Source organism: Mustela erminea, chromosome 3, assembly GCF_009829155.1.
Source record: "Mustela erminea isolate mMusErm1 chromosome 3, mMusErm1.Pri, whole genome shotgun sequence".
NCBI lineage: Eukaryota > Metazoa > Chordata > Mammalia > Carnivora > Mustelidae > Mustela > Mustela erminea.
The window spans coordinates 15,090,320-15,111,866 of NC_045616.1; the positions used below are offsets into that span (position 1 = coordinate 15,090,320).

Sequence of the window (21,547 nt, forward strand, 5' to 3'; positions counted from 1 at the left end):
GGGCGAGGAATACATCCTCTAGCGCAGTGGACACAGAGGACTGCCAGCGAAGGGAAAGAGTGGGTCAGAGCCTTTGAGGACTAGCTTTGGGGCTCTAACTTGTGTCAGCTGCATATTAGGAAATGGCAAATCACAGAAGTGGAGAGGGTCTAGAACACTGTGAGGTGGCTGGATTGTCACATCTGAAGCTGAGCAGGCCCCCTGATGCTGTGTGTGGGGTAAGGACAGTGCAGAGCAATTGGAGGTAATGTCTACACAACCTAGCCCCTACTTAAAGGTACCATCCCAGTGTCAGAGTAAAGGTGAGGCCCAGAGGAACTGGATAACTCAAGAAGTTTGATCAACCTGTCTCCCAGAGGTCCTGGAGTTCTGAATGCTGGGTCTGGTTGCGATAACCAGAATCATGGACTGTGTAGGAGGCCAGATCACCACATTCCCCAAGGGCAAATGGGGTGATGATAAGTGACATGATGTCACCAGTTAGGAGGTGCTAAATCAAGAGGGACACACCATTCAAATGAGTTGTCCCAGAAGGAGAATATGGGTAAGCAGCCAGTGGACACTAAGTCAGGGAGATCTGAGAAGATGGTTTGAAGCAGAAGGTGGGAAACATAATTTGGGTAACTCTGGGGCCAATGCATGGTGACTGCACTTTCCCTACACTGAGAAAGTGGGTGGGTGAGAACAAAGGGTTCCACTGAAAGTAGAAACCCTTTTATATAAAAAGAGTGAAATGCTTATTGGCCGTTTTTACTTTTTTGTTCTTTTGCTTCTTCCCCTGGTCTTCTGCAATTTTATAATTTCTCTTAATAGTCAAAATGTAAATGTGATCATCTAATTTCTGTGTTGTTAATGAAGCTTCATTTTGGTTACAATATTTGATAATTCAGACTAATTAAACATTACTGTTATTCAACTGAGGCAGTTCTGAACTAGGAGGGCATGCCATTCTTAAATTCTCAAACCCACAGTACCGTGAAGGTTGACTCTCTGTAAATAAAAATTCCATCTTCACCGAAGTTTTCATGGCTATTCTCTGGAATGGATTCGCTTACATTCAATAATTAACACACTTGGTCTCGAAGTTCTGCCATATAAACTATAATCCTATCACTTTTCTCCAATATGATGTCTCTGATGCTGAATGAGGTTTGCAGTCTGGTTGAAAGCTTTCCCACATTTATTACATTTATAGGGCTTCTCTCCTGTGTGAATCCTCTGATGCTGAGTAAGGTGTGTGCTTCGAATAAATGCTTTCCCGCAGATTTTACATTTGTAAGGTTTTTCTCTGGTGTGGATTCTCTTATGTTGAGTGAGGGCTGAATGGTCGCTGAAGGCTTTCTCACATATATTACACGTGTAAGGTTTTTCTCCAGTATGAATTCTCTGATGTTGGGCTAGGGCTGATTGGTCCCTGAAGGCTTTCTCACACAAACCACACCTGTAAGGTTTCTCTCCGGTATGAATTTTCCGATGTCGAGCGAAGGATGAATTATCCCTGAAAGCTTTCCCACATTCGCTACACTTATAAGGTTTCTCTCCAGTATGAATTCTCTGATGCTCTGTCAGGGAAGAGTTCACCCTGAAGGCCTTTCCACATTCGTTACATTCAAAGGGCTTCTCTCCAGTGTGAATTCTTTGATGCTGAAGAAAACTCGTACTCTGATTAAAGGCTTTTCCACATTCATTACATTTATAAGGTTTCTCTCCACTATGAATATTCTGGTGTTTGGTAAGGTGTGCCCTGCACACAAAGGCTTTGTCACATATGTTACATTTAAAAGGCTTCTCTCCAGTGTGAATTCTATGATGGTGGGCAAGGTGTATGTTTCGGATAAAAGCTTTCCCACATAAGTTGCATTCGAAAGGTTTCTCTCCGGTGTGAATTTTCTGATGGTAAGTGAGTGAGGAGCTCACAGAGAAGGCCTTGCCACATTCTTTACATTCGTACGGTTTCTCGCCAGTGTGAATTCTTTGGTGGTGGATAAGGTGTGTACTCTGGTGAAAGGCTTTCCCACATTCTCTACATTCATATCGTTTCTCTTTAATAACAGTTTTCCGATTTGCATTCAGTTTTTCAGTATGAACTTTCTGATGTTTATTAAGGGTTGAACTTTTAGTGAAGACTTTTCCACACTCACTACACTCAAAGGCTTTTTTGCTAGATTGAAATTCCTGACTCTGATCAAAAGATGAGCTCACAGTGCACTGCTTCCCAGGTTCATCCCCAGCCTGGGCGTGGAGCACAGAGGGGGTCTTCTGGTGAGCAAGTACCCCCTGGCCTCCATGCTGCCATTCCAACTGGCAATCGTATTTCCAGTGGTTATCTCTAGTGAATCCTTCCTTTATCATCCACTGATCCAAGTCCTGATCAGGAATATCCGGCTTGGGAGGAGAGTTCTTACTCACAGGCATAGTCATCCAGTCTGAAAAACATCAAACATAAACATATGTTTTATCTAGTTAGGGTAAGAAGATGAGCCTGTTTATAATGCTGACAAAGAGGTTGCCATTTTGAAGGCATCTTGAAGGGAAGATAGGAAAGGAAAGGGTAAGAGAGGTGAGCAGAGGACGTAGCCGGAAGGGGTTGATTTAATGTCAGATGTATGAAGCAGGACAGCTTGGGAGCTTGAGTTCAGAAGTCACAGGCCTGGGATGGGAGATCCTGAGTACAATATTCATTTTCTTTGTGACTACAGATAAGTTATCTGACTTTCTAAGCCTCAAAAAGCCTACGTAGACTCTACTATGCTAATAGATAAGAAAAAAAAATGTACCTTGTCCGTTTTAGTGGTACGGTATTTGAAATAACCCTCACGCAGCCTAAAGAAATCAGGGAAACTAGAGGTCAACACTTGGGAGAAAAGTCATTCAACTCCTATAACTAATAAAAGCAACATTCTTTTTTTTTAAAGATTTTATTTATTTATTTGACAGAGAGAGATCACAAGTAGGCAGAGAGACAGGCGGGGGAGGGGGGTGGGAAGCAGGCTCCGTGCTGAGCAGAGAGCCCGATGTGGGGCCCGATCCCAGGACCCTGGGATCATGACCTGAGCCGAAAGCAGAGGCCTTAACCCACTGAGCCACCCAGGCGCCCCCATTTTTATGTTTTATATACTCATTCAGATGGGTAATAAAAAAGCCACAGTAAAGGCTGTGTAAAACACTCATATCTGCTAGTAAAATTAGGACCTTCTACTACTAGTGAGGAAGTAAAGTCTTTAAATCCATATGAATAATATAACATCTATATGAGGAAAATGCACCATGAAGATGTGTATGTCAGGAGGGAATATTAGGAACAAAGCAGTAAATCTGCCTGGATATACCCAGTACACCTTAGAGGGTGAGGCCCTGACTGGGGAAAACGGTATACTAGTCACTAGAAATGGGACTCTGCTATTAGGATATGAGCTGTGGTCCCACTTATTATTTCACAGAATTATTTCTCTCCCCACAGACAAATTCTGCACTTACTCAATAACTGTCTCCCTTGGTTTCACGGCACAGGCATACCTCAAAGAGACTGCAGGTTCGGTTCCAGACTGCCGCAATACAGTGAATGTCGCCGTAAAGTGAGTCAAATGAATTTTTGGTTTCCCAGTGCATGTAAAAGTTATGTTTAAACTATACTGTAGTCTTTTCAGTAGCACAGCATTAGGTCTAGAAAAACACTCTACATACCACAATTAAAAAGTACTTTATTGCTAAAAAGTGCTAACCAGCATCTGAGCTTTCAGCAAAATCTTTTTGCTAGGGGAGGGTCTTGCCTCAGTGTTGAGGGCTGCTGAAGGCTGGGGTGGCTGTGACAATTTCTTAAAATAAGACAACAATGAAATTTGCTGCATCGATGGACTCTTGCCTTTCAGGAATGATTTCTCTGTAGCATGAGGTGTTGTTTGATAGCATTTTACCCGCAGTACAACTTCTTTCAAGATTGCAGTCAATCTCTCAAACCCTGCCTCACCTTTATCAACTAACTTTATGCCCTATTCTAAATATTGTGTTGTCATGTCAGCAACCTTCACGGCATCCTCTTTGGTAGATTCCATGCCAAGAAACCACTCTTTTTGCTCATCTGTAGGAAGCAACTCCTCATCCGTTCAAGTTGTCTTGAGGAGCTTGCAGCAATTCAGTCCCATCCTCAGGCTCCACGTCTAATGCTAGTTCTCTTGCTCTTTCTATCACATCTTCAGTGACTTCCTCCGCTGAAGTCTTGCACCCCTCCAAGTCACCCATGAACCTTGGAATCAATTTCCAAACTCCTACCAATATTGATTTTTTTGACCTCTGACCATAAATTATGAATGATCTCAATGGTATCTAGAATAGTGAATCCTTTCCAGAGGTTTTCAGTTTTATTGCCGGAATTATCAAAATATGACACAGACATGAAGTGAGCCAACACTGCAGGAAAATTGGCATCAATGGATCTGCTTGAAGCAGGATTGCCAAAACCCTTCAATTTGTTAAGAAATGCATATCTGCACAGCACAACAGAATGAGGTAGGTCTGTATTAACAAGCAGAGTTCTGGACTGCATACTAGTTTTTCCTATGTATTTGTGATTATCTGCCTTTTATGTTAAGTCTCTTTAAGACTTTATACTAAGAAATGAATGATAAAAGCTAGATACTACTTTGCAATGATGCAAAGATTCCTGGAAAGTCCTATCAAGAACAAGCCTCCTCATTACTTTTTTCCTACACATCCAGAAAATCTACAAAGAGCTATAAACAACAAAACAAACTAAACTAACCTCTTTACTTATCTGGAAAAGAAAGTTAAACAGGTGCATTTTAAAGCTAAAATCCTGGTGAGCTCAGACTAATGTTGCTCAAAACAAAAATGGTCAGTTAAATGCCAGGACTGCCAAATGTTAACACCTTAAGGGCTGACTCTCATTTCTGGACCTGATAAAGTAAGCTGTGGCAGACATTCCTGCAGAAAACAACTGGAAAATCTTAATTGATAAACAAATTTCTATCTAAAGGCATCAGATGTCACTCAAGGCCAACCTGGTAGTTGAATATTTGGGAGAAAAGGGAAATACAGAAAGGTAATCCCAATATTTACTGGTTTTTTCCCTTGTAGAATTTGCTGAATTCTAAAACCTCTTAGGACAAGAGACCAAAGCTAAGCAGAATTTCAAAATTTTCTAATCTTAAGAAAATATGGAGCCAAAATCTGAGATCAGGATTTTCCAAAGAAGGGGTTAGTGGTCACAGTAAACATGTAAAGCTCTCAATATGCACTCCTGGAGGGCTACAACCTAGTAGCAAGGGCAAAGAAGAGATAGGCAAAGCTTTATATAAACACCACAGCCCAATCTCCATCTAACACGTCCCTGGTTCGATTAAGGTGGTTCCCTTACACTCATTGTCTGCCAGAAAAAAAGGCAATGTTCTCTGGAGGAATATAACATCACCCAGGGCCTCTTCACTTCTTCAAATACAATATCAAAGATTCAATCAAAATGTACCAGAGTACTAAGAAATTAAATCAAGAGAAAAAACAGATAATACACGAAGACCCACAGAATTCAGACATCTAAGTTATCAGACATGGGTTTTGAGATAACTGTGATTAATTTGTTCAATTATACAGATAAGAATGAGAATTTCAACAGGAGATTGACCAATGAATCAAATGAAAATTCTACAAAAGAATATAATAATTGAAATTAAGAACTGAACAGACAGATTTAATAGTATATTAGACATAGTAGAAGGGAGCAATAGTGCAATGGAAAAATACGTAAGCAGAAAACATCTACAGTAAAAGTTCCTGAAGAAAGTTAAAAAAGAAACATACAAGTCATGATGAAGAGACTGAACACATGTGTGACAAGTTCTGGAATGGGAGAAGGAAACAAATGGGGCAAAAATACTATCTGAAACACACAAAGGCTGAAAAATGAATTTGAGAAGCACCAGAGATTCCAAGCAGGATTAATACATAGAAAATTCAACTAAGCACAAAACGACTGGAAACCCAAGTTTAATCTTGACAGTTGTTTGAGAGGAAAACAAATACGTTACTTTTAAAGAATAAAAAAAAAAAAGGGGGGGTGGTTCAGTTGTTAAGCATCTGCCTTCCGCTCAGATCACGATCCTGGGGTCCTGGGATGGAGCCCTGCATCGGGCTCTCTGCTCTGTGGGAAGCCTATTTCTTCCTCTCCCACTCCCCCTGCTGTGTTCCCTCTCACTGTGTCTCTCTCTGTCAAATAAAATAAGTGAAATCTTTTAAAAAATTAAATTAAAAAAAAAAAAGAAGAAGAAAAAAGGTAAGACTGGCAGCCATCTTTTCAACAAAAACAGTGGAAGCCAGAAGACAATGAACCAACATCAGGAAGTGTTGAAAAAACATAACTGCCAAATAATTCAATAGAAAGAAAATATCCTTAAAAAGTGAATATGAAATGGGTATTTCTATACAAATAAAAACAGAGACTGTGTCACCAGCAGACCCATATTAAAAACAAAACAAAACAAAACACAGTAAGAAGCATGTTCTAGGCATAAGAAAATCCCAGGTGGAAACATGGAAATGTAAGAAGGAATGAAAAGCAATAGAAAAGTAAATATGTGAATACACGTAAGTATTATTGCACACAATAATTATGTCTTGAGAGGTTGAAAATATATATGTAATTAAATACACTTAGCAGGGGCACCTGTATGGCTCAGGGGGTTAAGCCCCTGCCTTCGGCTCAGGCATAGTCTTGGGGTCCTGGGATTGAGCCCCTCATCAGGCTCTCTGCTCAGCAGGAAGCCTGCTTCTCCCTCTCTCTCTGCCTGCCTCTCTGCCTATTTGTGATCTCTGTCACAAACAAACAAAAACTAAGATTGTAAGACTGGATTTAAAAAATCCAACTAAATGCTTATTAGAAGAGAAATACCAAAACATAGGTATAGAAATATAGAAAAGAATGAAAAGGATTTATGAAGCAAGCAGTAACCATAAGAAAGCTGGTATATATATCAGACAAATCTTACAATATTAGAAAAAATAGACTTTCAGATATTTCACATTGACAGAAGGGACAGTTCTCCAGGAACATATAACAAATCTACATTTGTGCATAAACTTCACAATGTATAAAGTAGAAACTGAATAGAAACTGAGAAAACGAAAAACAAAAACAGAGAAATCTTTATAATCCTAGCAATTTGTGTTCACACACCACTCTCAATAACTCAGAAATCAAACCTTTAAGAATGGAGATGCTCTCAATAATCTGATAAACAAATCTGACTCAAAATAGACTTGAAAACAGTATATCGAACAATGACAGAGCACATATTATTAGTACATAGAGAACGTCTACCAAAACTGACCTTATATTGGCTGTAAATGAATACATTTCACAGGAATGAGAATACTCAAGAGTATGTTCTCTGAACGCAATGGAATTAAGCTGGAAATGAACACCAAAATACCAAAAAGATACTTAAAAAACCCAGATATTTCTAAATTAAGCAATACATTTCTAAATAACTGATAGATGAAAGAAAAAAAATCACAACAATTAGAATTTAAATGATAATAAAAATATTTATTACATCTAATAAATGAAACTGATAGGATGCAGCTACAGTCAAGTGTACATCTCAAGAAATTAGAAAAATAGCAAATGAAACAAAAAGGAAAAATAAAAGGAAAGATAAAAAAATTAAAAAGACAATAAAAATAAAAAAGACAAATAAAATAAAATAAGACAAATCAATAACTTAATAAAAATTGAGACTTCTAGCAACACTAATCAAAAAAAGAAGGCACACAATAATGTGTGTGCCTTACTAATACTAATGATCACTAATCACTAATTGTCAATAATGATTACTAATGTTACTAATTGATTGCTAATATCAATTACTAATATCAACAATTATTAATATCAATAATGAGAAAGACGACATCAGGACAGATTCCACAGAGACTTATAAGATAATAACTTAATGAGGAAACTTTATGTCAATAAGTTTGGGCACTTAGAGCAAGGCTCAAATTCCTAGAAAGGTACAAAAAAAGAAACAGAAAATTTGAATGGTCTTACATCTAATAAATAAATTGAATCTTCATTTTAAAATGTTCTTCTCACAGAGGTGCCTGGGGTGCCTCAGTAGGTTAACTGGCTGGCTTTTGATTTTGGCTCAGGTCATGATCTCAGGGTCCTAGGATCAAGTCCCGTATCAGGCTTTGTGCTCAGTGGGGAGTCTGCTTGAGGATTCTCTCTCTATCCCTCTCCTTTTATCCCTCCCCCAACTTGTGATCATTCTCTCTGCCCGCTCTCTCTCATTCAGATAAATAAATCTTTAAAAAAAAAATAAATAAAAACCTCTCACTGCGAGACTGCCAGGCAGAGATGGCTTCAGTACTGAATTTATATGAACATTTAAGGGAGAAATAACACCAATTTTACACAAGCTCTTTCAGAGAACTGATGAGAACAAATATTTCTGATTGTTTTTTTTTTTTAAAGATTTTTATTTATTTGACACACAGAGAGAGAAATCACAAGTAGGCAGAGAGGCAGGCAGAGAGAGAGGAGGAAGCAGGCTCCCCGCTGAGCAGAGAGCCTGAGGCGGGGCTCAATCCCAGGACCCTGAGATCATGACCTGAGCGGAAGGCAGAGGATTAACCCACTGAGCCACCCAGGCGCCCTTTCTGATTGGTTTTATGAAGTTAGTACAACCTGCCAGAATATGATGAAGACAATTAAAAAAAAAAGTCACAGAGCACTTTTTCTCATCAAAACAGATGCAAAGTTCCTAAAAGAAATATTCAGCAAACCTATCAATAAGAAAAGATCAGACAACTATATAGAAAATAAAAGAAAGACTTATAGGTACTTTACAAAAGAGAATATTAGGAGCACATAAGTGCTGCCGTTGGTTAGGTGTCCGACTCTTAGTGTTGGCTCAGGTCATGATCTCAGGGTTGTGAGATAAAGCCCAGAGTTGGGCCCCATGCTCAGCAGGGAGTCTGCTTGAGATTCTCTCTCCCTCTCCCTCTGCCCCTCCCACTTGTGCTCTCTCTCTTTACAGTAAATAAGTGTTTTCCAAAAGAGGAGGATATTAAAGAGATTAAAAATAGAGATGATCAATTTCATCAGTCATAAGTTGAACCATAAATCCTCTAGAGTGGTGGAAAAAAAAATTTTAATGGTAATACTAGGTCTATAGAGAATACGGAACCCTCACATACTGCTGGTCTACCCACTTTGGAAAACTACTTGGCAGTGTCGACTAAAGTTTGCATAATTATGAACATAGTACTCATAACTACATACCCAAGAGAAATGTACATTTATATTCTCTAAAAGCCATACAGGCACATTCAAAGCAGTACACTTCATAATAGCTCCAAGCTAGAAATGAATCAAATGTCTAACAACAGAAGAAAGCAGAAATGTTGGTAGGTTTACAGAGTGAAATATTGTACATCAGTGAGAATGATCCAACTGTTGCCATACGTGCATGAATCTCAAACATACTGTATGATTCCATTTATACAAACTTTGAAAACAGGCAAAACAAGCCTATGGTCAGGGTAGTAGTTATCTTTAGAACAAAAGAAATAGAGGGGATGCGAAGTTTCTGATGTGCTGGTAACATTCTTCTTGTTACACGTGCCAGTTATACAGTATTTACACAGCAAAAATGTGTTGAGTTTTACACTTACAATTTGTGTCTTTTCCTGGGTTAGTATTACTATAAAATATTTTTACTTAAAAAAATCTAGCAGAAGGCTTTCAAAAGGGATATACTATGGCTCAACAAAAATAACCAAATGCTGGCTTTCTTTTCTAGCAGCTGCTGGGTAGTTATATCTATTAAAGCCTTTTCTTGATTGTGGTCATAAAATCAAATCATGTACTTTAAAGAGAATATTTGTCTTCTGAATGTTTAGTGTTTCAGGAGAATACTCATGTAATTAAGAGGGGAGTCAAGTGCATCCAGTTTTCCCACATTGAAGATGAACTGAGGTTAGGAGAGACTGGACCCCTGCTGAAGATCTGAGCACAAGGAATTTGCACTCCCCGGGGCCCCCAGGTCACTTCAGAGTGGGCTGAATTAAGAAGCAATACCCCTAGCTGCATTGTCCCATGTTACAAAAAACAAAGTATGGTCTTAAACTATATAACTCCAGGGTTTCATACAAGGCATGCAAGTGGTATGATCAAAACCCATTTACAATGTACTCTAAAGGTCACCCCCAGGAAGGGATCAGAAACTAACCTGATTTACTTCCAAATTACCTAGAGTTTCAGGAACTGGCACCATCAGGTACCTCTGGAAGTGGGAAATGGATAATGGAGCATTGCTTTAAGGTTAGTTTACAAAGCTACTAGGCCCCCACGTTCCTTCCCCCAGTCCGAGGAGCCTGGGGACTCCCCTCTCCCAACTTGGCAGAAGTCCCAGCCTTTCCTCTTGGAGGGAGTAAATCGAAGGTGCTCTAGACTGAAGACACCAGGGCAGCCGGTGGCAGGAGGTAAAACACTCAAGCCCCACTTACCCACTAAGAGTTTCCAGAAAGAACCTTGATCCTCCCACCGTTTACCTGGGCAGACAATCAGGGACTACCGGATACAGGAGGAAAGCTTCTAACAGGAAAGCGATACCAAAATAATCAAAGAGAAAAATTTGAGAACACAGAGCTTATGAAGAGAGAGAAAAATGTTTTTAAAAAACCATTATCTTTAGAGGTAAAATATTTTAGCCATAAAATGTGAATACTAGCATATAAATAAAGCAATATCCAGAGGAACAAGAGTTCTTGGAAATTAAAAATGATGGCAGAATTGGAAAACTCTGAGAATTCCCACTGTAAAACAATTAGAAAACCAGAGCGGTGGGAAGAGAGAGAGAGAGAAAGAAACAACTTTTTAGGCAATGGACAAATGACAGGGAAAGATGGAGATCCCTGGAAGAAAGCAAACAGACAAGGGAAGGCCAAGGGATTTAGCCCCGGGGACAGTGTCCAGGTCCCAGCACAGGGACCAAAACAGCCCAGAAGGCTCAGTGAACTGAAGTGACAGAGCCCAGGATTCAGGGAGGCTGAGGCAGCTAACATTTGTGGCCCACTGAAAAGAAGCCGTGGAAACTGAATCTGCAGTTTAATACCTTCCCATGGAGAAAACTCCTGGCCCAGAAAACTTCACTGGGTTGACCAAGCGTTTAAGGAAGAAATAACACCAATTCTGTACAGATTTTCCCAAAAAATAATAGGGAAGGGGAAATGTCCAAATTCATTTTATAAGGCTAACATTACCCTGATATCAAAAACAAAAATATTACGAGGAACAGATCAGACTAATTTATCATGACTACAGATGTAAAAATTTAATCCAGCAATATTTTGAAAACAAGAAATGAAAACCAAGTTGGGGTTTTCCAGGAAGGCAAATTTGATTTGACATTTTAAAACCAATCAATGTAACTGATAAACATAGCAGCATCTTCAGGATTTGGAAAAGCATTCGTGAAAAATGCCATATCCAGTCATGATAAAACTCTCATCAGATGAGTCAACTTCTTCCAACTGACATCAGGAGGATGTCTGTCTGCAAAATAATCCAGTGACAGACTCAATCGTGAAAGATAGAGTGATTTCCCCCGAGAGAGGGAACAAGGAGGGGTAGCCCCTTGCAGAGCTGCTGCTAAGGTGCTGGAGTCCAACCCAGCACAGTAAGGGGCACCTTGGCTCCTGCGTCCCCTGAAAAGAGTGTCCCAGTTTCAACACACAACTACTGCACAACCTGGGATTCCTGCTTCTAGGCATGTACCTTGGTGAGCACAGATGTCTACAAAGAGCATATGAACTAAAATACAGCCACATGAAGAAGCCTTGTACCAGACTGTTCATAGCAGCTTTAGCCAAAACCTGAAAATAGCCAAAATGCTCATTAACGATGACTGAACAGAGCTATCACCATATGACAGGGTGCTAACTCAGCAACAGCAAAGAATTTCTGACACGTGAAACAACAAGGAGGAGCGTCAGAGATACTGTGCTAAGTGACAGAAGTCAGACACAGAAGGCTATGTGTCCATTCCTGTGAAATCCTGGCAGATTAGGGTTGCCTGGGTTATGGATGGGGAAGGGGATTCACTACAAAGAGGTCAGAGGGAACTCTTAGGGAGAGCAAAAACGTCATTATTTGGAAGCAACTATATCAAATAGTCAGCTAAAGGAAGAGAAAAGGGACTATCTCTCCAGAAGGAAGAATGGGGAAAAGGGGGGGACAAAGGGGCCACTCGTTTTTTATATTCAACACTGTAGTTCCATGAAATACATGTATTACTGTGATAAAACTTAATTATTAAAAATAAGAACAGGTAGGTGGCTCAGTGGGTGAAAGCCTCTGCCTTCGGCTCAGGTCATGATCTCAGGGTCCTGGGATCAAGCCCCGAGTTGGGCTCTCTGCTGAGTGGGGAGCCTGCCTCCCTTCCTCTCTCTCTCTGCCTGCCTCTCTGCCTACTTGTGATCTCTGTCAAATAAATAAATAAAATATTAAAAAAAAAAGAACAGAATAAAATCCAAGAAAGTTCAGGGTAAGAAATAAAGGGCAAAAAAATCAATGAACTAGATCAAGATAAAATAGAAAGGATCAGCAGAGTCACACATTCATTAAAAAGTTTACTAAAGGGGTGCCTTGGTAGCTCAGTCCATTAAGTGCCTGACTTGATCTCAGCTTGGGTCTTGATCTCAGGGTTGTGAATTTAAGCCCCATGTTGGGCTACTCAAAAAAAAAAAAGTCTATTAAGAAACAACCTCTGACAAGATATTACAGGGAAAAAAAAGACAAAACTTAAGTACTATTAGAAATTCATGCTTCCATTCAATGGTTACATCTGAGGATATAAGAACAAGCAAGACTAAGTCCTTCCCTTGTGGATCTAAGGGTAGGAAGGATCATTTCAACACAATACAAAAAGCATGAAAATAAAGATCATTAAGGCAGAAGACTGATATGTTTTACTTCATTAAGATTTCTGTTAGTGAGAAAGACAATTATCATATGATCTCCCTGATATGAGGTATTTGAGAGGCAATGTGGGGATTTTTGGGGTAGGGAAGGAAAAAAACGAAACAAAATGGGATCAGAAGGGAGACAAACCATAAAAGACTGTTAATCTCAAAACAAACTGAGGGTTGCCAGGAGGAGTGGGGTAGGGAGAGGGTGCTTGGGTTATGGACATTGGGGAGAGTATATGCTATGGTAAATTCTGTGAAGTGTGTAAATCTGGCGATTCACAGACCTGTACCCCTGGGGCTAATAATACATTATGTGTTAATAAAAAATTTTAAAAAATGTGGGCGCCTGGGTGGCTCAGTGGGTTAAAGCCTCTGCCTTCGGCTCAGGTCATGATCTCAGGGTCCTGGGATCGAGCCCCGCCATCAGGCTCTCTGCTCAGCGGGAGCCTGCTTCCCCCTCTCTCTCTGCCTGCCTCTCTGCCTACTTGTGATCTCTGTCTGTCAAATAAATTAAAAATCTTTAAAAAAAATTAAAAATGAAAAAAAAAAAGAATTTCTGTTAGTAAAGAAGAGAAACTATAGGGTGACACACATATTAACTGATAAAATACTGGGTTCCTATTATATACATATATATATACACCATATATATATATTACTGTATAAAATCCTGGATTCCTGAAGACATATGACTTTTTACAAATGAGTAAGAAAAAGATAAAACTATAATAGAAAAACAGGCAAAGAATAGGAACATGTAAGTCACAGAACACAAATTAGCAACACACAAAAAGATGTCCAATTTCACTAGGAAACAAGGAAATGTAATTTCTAACCACAGGGAGATACCATTTCACAGGAGTGGGACTGGGAAAAAATGTCTAACAGTTCCCAATTTTGGCAAGAGTATCAAGTAACAAGAACTTGCGTCAACTATCAGTATAATGTGGAACAACTAATTTAATCAGTAATCTGGGAAAATCTAGCAGAGCTGACGAAGCATATACCCTTAAACCCAATGTCTCCACACCTACTAAAGACTCCCGAAGAATGCCCATGCGTATGAGGAAATGCATATAAGAATATTCGGTCAGCATTATTCTATACAGCAACGTCCAGAAACGACCTACAGGTCTACCAGCCACAGAATGGAGAAACTGATGTATCGCCGCTGAGGGAGTATCGAAAGGCAGAGCTACACATCTTAGCAAGGGTTGAAAAGTACAGCCTGTGGAAAGATATCTGCTGTACAATACATGGATCAAACGTTAAAGCACGCAAAGCTGATTGTGACTGCTCAGAGCCAGAGATACATGTGAAAGACCATGATGAGAAACAGGGCTGCTGGTGATAAGCTAGTGGCTCTGGCGGGTGTTGAGAAGTGGAAGGGGCAGTGATGCGGGGCACATCAGACTCCATGGGTGCCCCTCCGTTTTGTTACTTTGGCTGGACAGTGGGGGTAGGGGTGCTGTTTCCTTACTCTTCAGACTATCAAAAATACCACTGATTCTTGTTTGTATACAGAACATACAGACATCAAAATATGTTCATTTTAAAATAAATCAAGGAAATGACCACAAGTGTCAAAGTAAAATTATAGCCTGTAAGAGATATAATTAACAGCTGAATCTCTGAAAAAAATTCCCAACCAATTTAAGAGGGAGAAAGGAAAAAAAAGCAGATAAAGTTGGAAATGGGGAAGAAGACACAATATAAAGTGTTAAATTTTTACATGAATGCTTTGCCCAGTTGTGAACGAATATACTTCATGGCTAAAAAAAAAAAAAACATAAACAAAAAAACCCCCAAAACCCCAAAAAATAAAAATAATAAAAACAAAAACAAAAACAAAACAACCAAAACCAAACAAACAAAAAACAAAAAACCCCTACCAACAGTTTAAAGCTAATTGGTAAAATGTATAACCAATGTAACAGAAAGAAACCTCAAAGGATTAATAAATACGGAAGAACTATGAAAAGTTATTAGCACATGACCCAAATTAAGGGACCAGGCAGTTATCTATAGGTTCACTGAGTAAACAATTTCTAGGTGACTGAAGCTCTTCTGGAGGAGGGGAGAGCATGAGTTTGAGGGTCAGATGGGTTTCAATGCTGGCTTCACCCCTATCCTGACTTGCCAGGAAACAGCAATGTTAAATCTGTTCAAATGAGTTAACCATAGGGAGGCCCGGTTTTCTGTAAGCGGGGTTGCCTCACAGGTAACCTTGGACCTGCCTCACAGGTTGTAAGGACTGAATGGGGCAATTCGCATAAATTCCCTTGGAAAACACCTAGCACGGTAGTAGTTCCCGGGTGCTCAAATGCCAACTCTCTTCTCCCTCTGCTAGTGCATGGCCCTGAGAAAAGAAAACCTATCAGAAGGACTTCTTCTCCCTACAACTGAAAACAAGTGTCTGTTCTAAATCAGGAGTCACTGGTGCAGCAATGGAGAAATTCTAGATGGCTTTTTGACGTCCTCATCAGTCATCATGAAGTGAAACAGAAATAAGAAAAAAACAAACTAAAAATGATCTAATGAATGCTTTAAGAATACTGACAGAGAGTGACAAGAGGGCAATAGATATTGGAAATGACTACCATTTCTCTACAGCAGCAATTTCTGGAAAACAGAAGATGGTTCTATTCAAAAGTAAAAATAAATCTTCAATAGATAATGAGAGGAACAGCCACAAAACTTTATTGGGAAATATAAAGTAAGACTTCTTCCCATGCCTGATCAGTGCTAACCACTGGTCATCCCTCCAGAATCAGCTCAAGGTTTTGGGGTGACCAGGCAACTCAGGAAGACGAAGTGCTGAACCCTGAGAGTCGGGAAAGGCACTGGGAAGGCCTGCACCATGACCACCTGGTTTTTCAGGTCATTACCCACACGTGACTGTCAAATTGTTTCTAGGCACAAAACTCCTTCATCTTCATATTCCCCCCACCCAAGTACAGGAAAGAACTCACCGTAATGAGGAGTAATGGAAGAATAGAGGAGGTTATGCTCAAGTGCCAGGACAGCAGATAAGGTTCTTTTGCTTAATTCCTCCATGCCCCCCTTCTTTTGTCAGAACCCTGCTTGTATAGTACGGAATGAAATACTAAAAATGGTATAACAGAACACACAAATTCAGAATGCTACCAGGTAAGTTAGAAGAGATTTCTTTGGAAAACTGAATTTTAGAGTTAAGACATTTAAATTCCAGAACAGATTGAGTCCTAGACATTCCACGTATAAATCCCTGCCTGTTTTGCTGGGTGAAAGATCAGTACCAAAAGGTTTTAAAAAATACTTCATAGCCTGCAAAACGCCAGCTCAAACAGAAATGTCGTAATGCCTTGGATAAGGCAATATGCTCTCTTAGAAAATTTAGCACCAAAGGGAGGGGCAACCACCGGGCTCCTCGAGACAAGTAACAATCACTAAACTGTCACGTTCTCTATATGCTCGGGCTACAAGTCTATGCCACCTACCAGGTGCCAAAGGAGGGACCCGGCCAAGTATAATCCTAGCCACACTCTCATGACACTTCCTGCATGGTGAGGTGCTGACAATAGGCAGAGAGTAATTAAATGTTGGCTGAATCTGTGCACACACAGATGAACAAATACGAAGGTGGTTGAAGAAGCATGCAGGGTTTAGCTGGCACGGCTGCTCAGAAGGCACATGGTTAGCCGGCCCATCTCACCCTGCCGTGTGTGCAACCTGGCGAGGTTCCTCATCACTGAGAACCGCCAGCAGAGACCGTACTTTGAGATGCTAAACAAGGCATGGGGCAGGGGGAGCGGCCCAGGTTACACTGGAGGCCTTTTCCAAACTGAAGACTATTAATCAATACCAAATAGGGAGAAAATTCATGGATAGGAGGGCTCCCATGCACACAGGGGCCAATGTGGCAACCAGATGCTGAGGTGAATGAGAAGGGAAAAGACAGTGTTCCTCAGTCTGGAGCATTTGTGGAGGCCCTCCTGGTGCCTCCCATACGCAGGGCTCTTACCAAGACAGAAGCTTCCCAACGTGTCCTCCAGCATCCATTCTTCTCCTTTTCCCAGTCGGGAAAACACATCTGACTGGGGTCCTAAGAGTCCTGTTTTTGGGGGGGAAAATGGACCACATCTTATTCATACCAGTGATAAAATCATTGCAAGGAAGAGACCTAGTCCTCGGGACTTCCTGGAAAAGGTGACCCGATAGGAAGGCCAGGGGACAGGTGAGCTCTTCAGAAGGAAGAACAGAAGCCTGGGGCCTGACACAGACCAGCTGTTCCCATGTCCTTCTCCCTGCTGACACAGAGGATTCAGCCCTGTCGCCTTTGAAGCATCTGCACTTAGACTCCAAAGGGGTTGCGTCCTCAGGACACCAGGGGTAGGCATGCAGCAGCCCTGAACAGAGAGCATCATCGATCAGCCCATTCTCAGCCCAGTCTTCTGTGTGGAACCAGTTTGAGAGTTTCTAAGGGTCCCTAAGGGATCCCCATGTGTGAAGCTCAGCCCTCGGAGGCCCCTGCTTACCCAGTGAGACCAGGTTGCTGTAGTTCTCCAGCATCACATCCCTGTAAAGGGCCCTCTGAGTAGGGCTCAGCTGTGCCCACTCGTCCCGGGTGAAGAGCACGACCACGTCCTTGAAGGTCACTGATTCCTGTAACAGCAAACCCCATCCCTGGTGACCAGCGGTGACCCCCTCCCATGGCTCTCTGGGAAGAGCTGAGCCTGGCAGGCCCAGGAGCCCGTTGAGAGGTGCAGGACAGTACAGAGTGGGCTGGAGTTCTACGACAACGTAAGCATTTCCTCAGGGTGTCCCGGGGCTGAGCTTTTATCAGACTTTGCTTCCTGCCTTGAAGAAACACGTTGTGTGGAGAAGATAGGCTTCCTCAGCACTGAGACTTCATTCTTGCTGTTCATTTCACCCCAAACGTTTTCTCCCATTTCCCTCAATATGCCCTCCTCCACCCCATGACCAAATCCTACCCAGACCTCAGCCTCCACAATTCCTCCTGGGCACAGCCGTCCTCAACTCCCTTCTCAAGTGAGCAGGCCCAGCAAAGCACCGTCTCACTTTACTGTGGGTTCTTGTTTACTTTCAGATTCCCCCCGCACTGGACTGTTAACTCCAAGAAGCTAGGGACTGTGTCCCCATCTCTCGTCTTCCTGGCATGTCTTGGAGAACATGGCCCAGCACCTATTACTTGTTGCTGAGCAACTCCTTCCTGCTTGTCTTTGGCTGCTCACCTACTCACCTCCAACACACGAACACTGTTCCCACAAGAACAGTTATTCTGGACAATATGACCTTGTTCCCTCTGATCACAACTAGTGCCTTGCTTAGAAACTCTTGGCTGAGAAGCCAAGAGAGGTGGTGTGCCCTGAGAAGGAGTTAAGGAGAAGCCCAATGTCAATAAATAATATGTCAATATATCTACAAGAATAATGTCTATCTACCTATCTATCTATCTATCTTTATATCTTTATACAGGAGGAACGGGGTCAGGCCTCTAACTGAGATTGGATTAAGAGAAAAGCTCTTGGTTAGGGTAAAAAAAAAACCAAGCCCACCCTCTCCAAACCTCTACATTCAAAACTTTCAAGTCAATTTTGGGGGGCGGGGACCCTGCAGCAACTCCCCACTCACCTGGACCATGGGTGGCAAGTGCCTGACAGCCATTCCTTCTCTGATAAGCCCTTTCAGAGACTGGCAGAATGGGACCAAGGCTAGAAACTTCTACACACCTGTTATGAGGAGAACTGGGTTAAAAGAGATCAGAGGACAGACAGTCCAGACTGAGGCTGTGAGCATTCCCATTCTAGGAGTCCCCCAGTACCCTGAAGCAGTAGATTCTTGGTTCCTATTTGTTCCAATTCTCTCTCTTTCTGAGGATAGTTTTGACGGCCTCCACTGTCAAGGGGATCCCTCCACATGCGGCCATTCCCAGCCCCACACTCTCTCCCAGCATCTAAGTCAAATCCTCCACATCTTCCCGTATCTTAAATACGTTGGGTTTTCCTTGCAGAAAGCACCCTTCAGCCCCAGATCTCGGGATTTCTACCCACCCCCTGGCCTTTACCCTGAAGTTACCTGACAGGTCTCAAGAGAAGTTTCCCCCCTGCCTGGAAGGAGAGTGGATGAAGTGGAGAAAGATGGTCTTCTTTCTCCTCCAAAGGCAAGCTACGAGGGCTCGATCGTCACTGCCAAGGCCTCTCAGGCCAAGCCCTTCTCTGACCTCAGGCCTCTTCCCCTCCACCCAGTCTGGATGACAAAGAGCCAGAGTGGGCGAGAGGCAGTGCATTTGTGTGTCTGGGCGGCGGGGAGTCTCCTTCATACAACCGGCCCTCCGGCCCTCTGCCGGGTCCTCGCGGAAGCTGCTGCCGCGACTGCGGCTGCGGCTGCCGGGCCTCGGCGAGGTCCGCAGACAGGGCTCCGTCACAGCCCGGAGCATCCACCTCTGGAGGCGTCCCCCGGCTCCCCGGAGTCGGCTCCTCCGAGACACACGCAGAGGCCTGGACCGCATCCTCCTCCACATGCGCTCGCACATTCGGACCCTAAAGCCAACAGCCTGAACCTGGCCGTCCTCCCCTTTCCTCTGTGAAATCAAACTCAGTCATATGTCCCGAGAAGTTTGGGGTATCGGATCAGCGTCCTCCGGCACGGACTACTACCCGTACCGAGTCGCCGTTCTTTCCCGCAGCCCTGCCCCCCGGGGCCCGACTACCCCACGGCCGATCCCGCTCTCCCGACGCGGCTCTGCCCGCCGTACCTGGTCACCACAGGATTGCCCTTGGAGGAGCCTCTGCCCGCGGCGAGAAACCGCAACCGCCACATCGCAGGCTGAACACAATGAGCTGGAGTCGGCAGCCCGGGTCGGAACTGCGCTTGCGCGTTGCCCGGGGAGCCGCGGAGCCGAGTACCCGCGAGTCCTAGAGCAGCAACGCTTCGGCTCCCCAGACTCCACTTCCCAGAGGGCGAAGCGGCGGCCAGCGCCAGCCCCTGCGTGGGGCGGAGAAAGTGATTTCGCGCGCCTGCGCAGACAGGGCCCGGCCTTCAAAACGAAGCCCGGCCCCTTTGAGCGCTGAAACTACATTTCCCAGAGGCCACGGCAGGCTCTTTGGCGTTCCTCTTAGGGCAGCTAATTCTCCCGGCTCTAAGCAGCACGTGCGGGCTTTCGTTCCGTCCAAGTCAGGCTCGGCGTCCTCCTCAGTCCTGAAGTAACGCCCGGGAAAGCAGTGACCAGCGAGAAGTTGACGCGGTTAAAGTCGGTCCGCCGCCGCGGGGAGCGGATCGGAAGCGGTACCGGAGGACGTAGTAAGAGGTGAGAAGCCGCAAAAGGCGCCTTCCTGAAGGAGCACCGCGCGGAGACGACTTGAGAGGGCGGAGAACGCAAACCATTGTAGCGGTGTGGCCCGGGGGATCGGCGAGGGCGCGAGGCCGGGCTACGGGGCTGGCGGCGGGGACCAGGGTGGCGGCCTCGGGACCCGAGAGAAGCCCCGAGGAGATCAAGCGGACCTGGGATTCGGCGGCTTGCCGAGGCAGGAAGGAGCCCAGAGGCCGTGGTGGGATTCCTTTCTGCGGGGACGGGAAGGCACAGGGTGACCTGTGGAGAATCCCACGCCGGGTGTTTAGTTGCCTTTGAACACATGTTTTCGCGAAGCTCGGGGAGGAAGGGGAGGTTTTAACTTTGTTGGCGGTGATTTTAGTAAAAAATGTGACCAGAGGTTTGTCAGGGGACTGTCTGTCGGTTTAGGAAGCGGTGTCAGTGACTTAGGTCCCACGACGGCGTTCTGTTTGGGGTTTTATGGGAGATTTCATCCTCTCGACAACTTTGGGAGCACGCGTGTGTCAGGCACTGTTCTGGGGGCTGGGGAGAGAGCCTTGGAACCTGCACTTAATGTCTCTTCGGAAACCTGTGAACGGGGGCGTGGGGGGTGGGGTGGGGATGATGTTAAGTCGATTGGGGAAATCCTTTTTGAGGGGAGTGAAAGACACCCCCCCCCCCCCCGTCCTTAACTAATTAACTGCTCTTTTGTTGTGTCAGAGTACCCCTCCTCCCCTTACAATGAAAAGACCCTTCCCCCAGGGTTGAATTCAGTTTAACTGCTCTTTTGCCTTTCTGTAACCGCTTGGCTTTTAGGGCATGACACTTGTCTCCTGTTTGAACAAGATACCTTCTCCTAATAGCCGAGGCATGGTCACGTAGGCAAGGGGGCTGCATGGTCACGTAGGTCACCTAGACAGTATGCTTTTCTGCTGAGTAATAAGGTCAAACTTCCCCTCTTTGTTTCCCCTTCCCGCCTTTCTCTTCGCGCGCGGGGGTCTTCCAAAGCCAATCCGCTAACACCAAGTATGCCTTTTTTCAAATGTTCAAATTGTCAGCCAATCGGCCCCGTCCCATCCGGGACTTGTATGTACCTGTCTATAAAAATCCTGCACCACCCCAGCCTGGTGTGCTCAGCTAGCAGGAGCTGCTGACCACCCGCAGGCGCCTGCGCTACAATAAAGAACCTCTTGCTGTTTGCATCCTGTGGCAGTGTTGAATTCTTGGGTAAGGGGATCCGCGGGTCTTTCA

At 43.5% G+C, this 21,547-nt stretch overlaps 1 protein-coding gene and 1 long non-coding RNA gene across 9 annotated transcripts; one reads left to right on the forward strand and one right to left on the reverse strand.

Moving 5' to 3' along the window:
* Nucleotides 1-844: 844 nt before the first annotated feature.
* ZNF454 (zinc finger protein 454) lies at nt 845-19,906 on the reverse strand. 6 transcript variants are annotated; one of them, XM_032335331.1, is made up of 7 exons: nt 19,742-19,832; nt 19,063-19,233; nt 18,619-18,716; nt 18,227-18,352; nt 17,502-17,628; nt 16,988-17,077; nt 845-2,426 (listed from the first exon to the last, which is right to left on the reverse strand). In XM_032335331.1, the coding sequence occupies exons 3-7, from the start codon at nt 18,649-18,651 to the stop codon at nt 1,111-1,113; spliced, it is 1,692 nt and encodes a 563-aa protein (XP_032191222.1). In that variant the 5' UTR covers nt 18,652-18,716; nt 19,063-19,233; nt 19,742-19,832; the 3' UTR covers nt 845-1,110. The 6 variants fall into 6 exon arrangements, with proteins under 6 accessions (XP_032191222.1, XP_032191220.1, XP_032191221.1 ...); XM_032335329.1 differs by having other exon boundaries at nt 19,063-19,567; nt 19,742-19,819; XM_032335330.1 differs by lacking the exon at nt 19,063-19,233 and having other exon boundaries at nt 19,742-19,855.
* Nucleotides 6,050-21,334, forward strand: LOC116585928. Of its 3 annotated transcripts, none has more exons than XR_004283810.1 (3): nt 6,050-6,070; nt 10,419-10,420; nt 20,958-21,334. It is a non-coding gene; the product is annotated as an uncharacterized LOC116585928 (long non-coding RNA). The 3 variants fall into 3 exon arrangements; XR_004283811.1 differs by lacking the exon at nt 10,419-10,420 and adding an exon at nt 11,339-11,340 and having other exon boundaries at nt 6,056-6,070; XR_004283812.1 differs by lacking the exon at nt 10,419-10,420 and adding an exon at nt 12,551-12,553 and having other exon boundaries at nt 6,058-6,070.
* The last annotated feature ends 213 nt before the right edge of the window (nt 21,335-21,547 follow it).

Excerpts from the sequence above, each read along its gene's own strand:
- ZNF454 (XM_032335328.1), bottom strand. The coding sequence starts at position 19,806 with ATGTGGCGGTTGCGGTTTCTCGCCGCGGGCAGAGGCTCCTCCAAGGGC. Across the intron at positions 18,717-19,741 it reads GGCAATCCTGTGGTGACCAG|GTGTGTAGAAGTTTCTAGCC; the intron begins GTACGGCGGGCA and ends TCCTCATAACAG. Across the intron at positions 2,427-16,987 it reads GTTGGGAAGCTTCTGTCTTG|ACTGGATGACTATGCCTGTG; the intron begins GTAAGAGCCCTG and ends GATGTTTTTCAG.